This window comes from Nicotiana tabacum, chromosome 17 (genome assembly GCF_000715075.1).
Source record: "Nicotiana tabacum cultivar K326 chromosome 17, ASM71507v2, whole genome shotgun sequence".
In the NCBI taxonomy this organism is placed as follows: Eukaryota; Viridiplantae; Streptophyta; class Magnoliopsida; order Solanales; family Solanaceae; genus Nicotiana; species Nicotiana tabacum.
Genome location: NC_134096.1, coordinates 47,302,081 through 47,308,364, shown reverse-complemented (window position 1 = coordinate 47,308,364; position 6,284 = coordinate 47,302,081). Strand labels below are relative to the sequence as shown.

At 38.0% G+C, this 6,284-nt stretch overlaps 1 protein-coding gene across 1 annotated transcript; it reads left to right on the top strand.

Annotated features, from left to right (window-relative positions):
- Window positions 1–3,627: 3,627 nt before the first annotated feature.
- LOC142171829 (uncharacterized) lies at window positions 3,628–4,164 on the top strand. The gene has a single exon (XM_075235534.1). It carries the CDS (start codon window positions 3,628–3,630, stop codon window positions 4,162–4,164), a length of 537 nt encoding a protein of 178 aa, XP_075091635.1.
- Window positions 4,165–6,284: the final 2,120 nt, after the last annotated feature.

Sequence of the window (6,284 nt, the reverse complement as noted above, 5' to 3'; positions counted from 1 at the left end):
TCCAGATATGGATGTGTCAACATATAACACCAAGTTTTGTAAGCTAGCTAGATATGCCCCTTACTTAGTACCTACTGAAGAAGCTCGAGTTCAGAGGTTTATTGATGGATTGGTTGGTCGTCTATACACTGCAGTAGCCCCACAGATAAAGACTTTATCCTACTCTGATGCAGTAGACCTTGCTATAAATATTGAAACCAAAAGACGTGAGGAGCGTGCGGCTAGTGATTTACGTAAGAAGGCCAAGACAATAGGGTCTTTCAGTGGAGGTTTTAGTGAAAATCGAACAGCAGGAAATCAGGGACAACAACAACAGGGTTCTCAGACAGGGACACACTTGTCTTCACAGTCCACATACAGACCACATTACAGACAGGGTACTAGGGGACCATCATCATCTGGACATCGTAATTCTGGGCAGATATATGCCACTATTTTAGTCTGCCAGACCTGTGGTAGATCACATTTGGGCCAATGTCGTGTTCTAACGGGAGAGTGCTTTTGGTGTGGCCGGTTGGGACATCACTTGAGGGATTGCCCTCAGCCTCCAAGAAATTTCAACCAGGTTTCTATTCAGTCAGTTGCACCTACTCAGACTACTCGTAATACTTCAGGTGCTACAGGTACAGGAAATAGAGGTTGAGGTGCTGGAGACCATGCTACTGTGAATCAAGGACAAGAGAATGCTGGTAGAGGTCAGGCGAGAGTTTTTGCATTTACTAGACAGGATGCTCAGGCCTCGAATATTGTGGTTATAGGTATTATTTTTGTCTGTTCATTTGATGCACTTGCGTTGATTGATTTGGGATCTACTCACTCCTATGTGTCCTCGTACTTTGCTTTGAGGTTTAGTATACAGCTTGAGCTATTGAATGATCCTTTTCTAGTTGGTACTCCTGTTGGAGAGTCTCTATTAGCTGAATGCGTGTATCGTGCTTGCCAGATTCGGGTTGAGGGTAGAGATACTCTAGATGACCTTATTGTACTTAATATTATTGACTTTGACATGCTGATGGGAATGGATTGGTTATATTCCTGCTATGCTATCGTCGATTGTCATGCAAAGATAGTCAAGTTTGAGATACCAAACGAACCCAGTTTTGTTCTAAAAGGGGGTCATGTTCCAGAGATTTGCAAAGTTGTATCTTTTATGAAAGCTCAACGACTTGTAAAGAAAGGTTTCTTGGGTCTCTTAGCTATTGTGAATGACACAAGAAAGGAAACAGTTTATATAGAAAATATACCAGTAGTGAGAGAATTTTCTTATGTATTTCCTGAGGATTTACCAGGATTGCCTTCAGTACGAGAAATAGATTTTGGTATTGATTTGACACCTGACACACAACCCATATCAATACCGCTATATCAGATGGCACCAGCAGAGTTGAAGGAACTAAAACAACAACTGCAGGATTTGTTAGATAAGGGTTTTATCAAACCGAGTATATCTCCATGGGGTGCACCAGTATTGTTCGTAAAGAAGAAAGATAGATCCTTGAGAATGTGCATTGACTACAGGCAGTTGAACAAGATAACAATACACAATAAATATCCTTTGTATCATATAGATGACATGTTTGATCAGTTACAAGGAGCTACCCACTTTTCAAAGATTGACCTCCGTTCTGGTTATCATCAACTTAGAATCAAAGATGAAGATATTTCTAAGACTGCTTTCATAACTCGATACGGGCACTATAAGTTTCTTGTGATGCCTTTCGGACTAACTAATGCTCCAGTTGTATTCATGGATTTAATGAATAGGGTGTTAAAGCCGTTTCTGGATAGATTTATAATAGTATTTATTGATGATATCCTGATATATTCTCGTAGCCAAGGAGAACATGAGGATAATCTCAGGACTGTGTTGCAGATATTGCGAGAACATTAGCTTTATGCTAAGTTCTTGAAGTATGAATTTTAGCTAGACTCGATAGCATTTTTGGGGCATGTTGTATCCAAAGATGGAATTATGGTAGATCCTAAGAAGATAGAAGTTGTGCAGAAATGGACAAGGCATAATTCTCCTACAGAGATTTGCAACTTTTTAGGCTTAGCAGGCTATTCCAGGCGTTTTGTGCAGGATTTCCCCAGAATAGCAGCGCCACTGACCAAACTAACACAGGAAAATGCAAAGTTTCAGTGGACGGAGGAATGTGAGCAGAGCTTTCAAAAACTCAAAACATGTTTGACAACTACACCAATATTAGCCTTACCATCAGGTTCTGGAGGATTTACAGTATTCTGTGACGCCTCGAGCGTGGGATTAGGATGTGTTCTCATGCAAAATGATCGTATTATAGCTTATGCTTCGAGACAATTGAAAAGGCACGAGAAAAACTATCCTACACATGATTTGGAGATGGCTGCAATGGTATTTGCTCTAAATATTTGGAGGTATTACCTATACGGTGAAACTTATGAGGTTTAAACTGACCATAAAAGTCTGAAGTATATCTTTCAGCAAAGAGATCTAAATCTTCGGTAGCGTCGGTGGATGGAACTACTCAAGGACTATGACTGTTCTATTTTATATCATCCTGGAAAAGCCAATGTGGTGGCTGATGCATTGAGTAGAAAATCTATGGGAAGTTTGGCACACATAACTCCTACAAAGAGACTTTTGGCCAAGGATATTTAGAGACTTAGAAGGTGCAGGTATCAGATTTAGTGTCGGAGATTCAGAGTGTTGGCTTGTGCACACGCTAAGTCTTCATTAGTTGAGCGCATTAAGGCCACCCAATATGAGGATGAGCGATTTTGCAAATACAAAGATGAGGCCTTAGCTGGTAAAAGCAAGGATATGATTGTTGAAAGTGATGGTGTTCTTCGAATGGGTGACAGGCTATGTGTCACAGACGTAGATGGGTTGAGGCATGCTATTCTTAAAGAAGCGCACAACTCTAGATACACTATACATCTTGGATCCACAAAAATGTATCGTGACCTAAAGCAATTCTATTGGTGGAAAGGTATGAAGAAAGATGTTGCTAACTTTGTTTCTAGTTGTTTGACTTGTCAACAGGTCAAGGCTGAGCATCAGCGACCCACGAGACTGTTACAATAAATTGAGATTCAGAGTGGAAATGGGAAATAATTACTATGGATTTTGTCACCGGTTTACCACGAACCCTTAGAGGTTATGACTCGGTATGGGTGATTGTAGATCGATTGACAAAATCAGCATACGTTTTGCCAGCGAAGACTACATATAGTAGAGTAAGATAAGCACATATATTTATGAACGAAACTATCCGACTTCATGAAATCCCAATATCCATCATCTCTAATAAAGGATCACAATTTACCTCACACTTTTGGAAATCTCTTTAAGAAGCATTGGGTACACGAGTAGATCTTAGTACTGTATTTTATCCACAGACAGATGAGCAGTCTGAACATACTATACAGATCTTGGAGGATATGTTGAGAGCTTGCATTCTTGAGTTTAGAGGTAGTTGGGACGCTTATCTACCTTTAACTGAATTTGCTTACAACAATAGCTTCCAGTCCAGTATTCAAATGGCACCGTACGAAGCATTGTATGGTAGAAGATGCCGTTCTCCTATCGGATAGTTTAAAGCTGGTGAGACTAACTTATTGGGACCCGACCTAGTACAAAAGGCTATGGACAAGGTCCAGTTGATTAGACAAAGATTGCTTACAGCTCAAAGTAGACAAAAGTCTTATGCTGATAAGAGAAGAAGAGATTTAGTGTTCACAATTAGGGACAAAGTGTTCCTGCGAGTCTCCCCTATGAAAGGTGTGATGCGGTTTAGGAAAAGAAGCAAGTTGAGCCCCAGGTTTATAGGACCGTATGAGATACCAGACCGAGTGGGAGCTGTGGCTTATCATTTGGCACCCACTTCTGAGTTGTCCTTTATTCATCCAGTGTTTCATGTCTCAATGCAAAGGAAATATATATCAGACTCATCTCAGGTGCTAGAAGAACCTGTTATACCGCTTGATGAGAAGTTGTCTTACGAGGAGGAATCGATGGCTATTGTTGATAGGCAAGTAAGAAAGCTACGGTCAAAAGAAATTGAGTTCGTAAAGGTCTTATGGCGCAATCATACAGTTGAAGAAGCTACTTGGGAAATAGAAGATGCTATGCGAGTGAAGTACCCCCATTTGTTTCAGTCTACAGGAACGTACTTGAGTTAAATTCAGGGATCGAATTTCATAAAGTGGGGAGGATTTAATACCCCCAATATTTTAAATGAGGACAAATGTTATATTTAGTAAATAATTTAAGTTTAAAGGAAAAAAGAAAGAAAGAAAAGAACTAACTAATAAAACAAAAAGGGTGGGGGGGGGGGGAAGGTTAGGAATTTAAGACAAAAGGGCCGAAGCACATAACAAAAACATTTGCCCTAACTTTTTTAAAAGGGTTAGGGGAAGGGGACGAAGCAGAAGCTTCAGAAATGGAAAAATACAAAAGCAGAGAAGGAAAGAAAGAGAAATGAAGAAAAGAGAGGAAGAAGAAGAAGGTTTTGGACAAAGGCTTTAAGAAGAACTAGGGGTTGAAGTTGAAAGTATAAAGTTCTCCTTCGGTTCAAGAGGTTAAACTTCTTCTTATTAGTTGAATTATTTCACTACAACTACACGATTTCATGTAGTAAAAAAGAATTCAGCATCAGTTTTTTTTGTTAATAAATAAATAAATAATTACTATGGATAGTAAGGCTATAAAGATTTGGTTTACGTACTGATAGGTCTAATTTTGGAGAAATAAAGTATACTGAATAGTTTGAAATTTATAGATTTTGGACTAGTTCTATGAGTAAATATAAATCCACAAATTAAGACTCAAACATGAACCTCGATGATTGGGTATTCTAAATTAGCTATGAATTAGCCTAAACAAGGAAATTGACATGAGATCGATATTATGTAATTATAGATTGATTGGAGGAATTTGTACGAATTACTCGAGGTAAAGCATTTGGTATTTCGGCACGAGTACTGTGAGTAGTAATCTTACCGCAATTTGTGTGTTCATAACTTGCATGATTTACACATGATTTTTAATATGAATATGTTACCGATTATTTTGAGTTGCATGTGGGACAAGTCTTTTACTCGATATGATACCGAAATAGTTATTTGAAATGATTACATTTGTTTTAAATATTTACGTTGTCACTAGATCTGTTTTACCGTTTCTTGAATTTACTATTATCGAAATGAAATTATATGATTTGATAAGAACTGAAATGCCCTATATTGTTTTAAAATACTTTCTATGAGTATATACGGATTATAGAGACGAGTATAAATGGGAGTAGCCATTGAAGGATCCCATAGCTAACAGCGGATTCGTTAGACCTGGTGCACCTTGTAATTACAGATTACTGTTACAATCCTCTCTAGTGGGAAGGTAGAACTAGCATACCGTTACTGATTTCCCTCGAGTAGGGACTACCGTTATATTTGACTTCTTGCGAAGAAGTCACAGTTATACCGATTACATGATTCGTTCATTGAAACCTCCCGAATGTGAATATTGTTATTTTACAGTGGTTACCGAGCTTATTAGTGAATTGTTAATTGTATTATACTACAAGAAAAACATGATGAGACTGAAAATTATTTATTGTTTCTGAAATATGTTATTTTCTGTTTGATATACTAGCATGTTTTCTGACTTGTCCCCAATAAAAAACGGTTATGGTTAAGTGTTATTACTCACTGAGTTAGCGACTCATTCTCCGCAATTTTTTTTTTTACAGAGACAGCAATTGACGCCGGTGAGGATTTCGTTAATTAGAGCGCACATGTTGATAGTTCTTGGTGAGCCTCACACTTGTTCGCGTGGGCGGAGATTTTATTTATTGTTATGGTCTTTTCTTTGAACTCTTAGAGTTGCTCCATAGTCATTCTTTTAGCGTCATGAGTATCCTTTCGTTATTATAGACTTTTGATGAGTATTGCACTTTCTTATCGAAATTAGAGATAAATTAGTATTTCTGGTTGTTAGTGGGTTGATTAGTAATGGTGGAGACTTATTTTGGTTAATTAATAAGTTGTCGATTGTTTGGTTTGATATTAGGATGGTTGGTTGTTGATTGTGAGACAGAGAAATTTTTGAATAGTCCAAAAACAGGGGAAACTCTGTCCGATTTTCTGTAAAATACCGATGAGGACTACTTGGGAGCATTTGCCTCTAAGCGCATGTCACTATCCTAAATTGGGTCGTGACAAAGTTATATAATATGTTATTCAATTAATAGTCGTAGATTATCCAATATTTTATGAAACCATAAGTAATTATGTAAAACTCC

Bases quoted from the DNA above. Each gene is read 5' to 3' on its own strand.
- LOC142171829 (XM_075235534.1), top strand. From the start codon at position 3,628: ATGGACAAGGTCCAGTTGATTAGACAAAGATTGCTTACAGCTCAAAGT.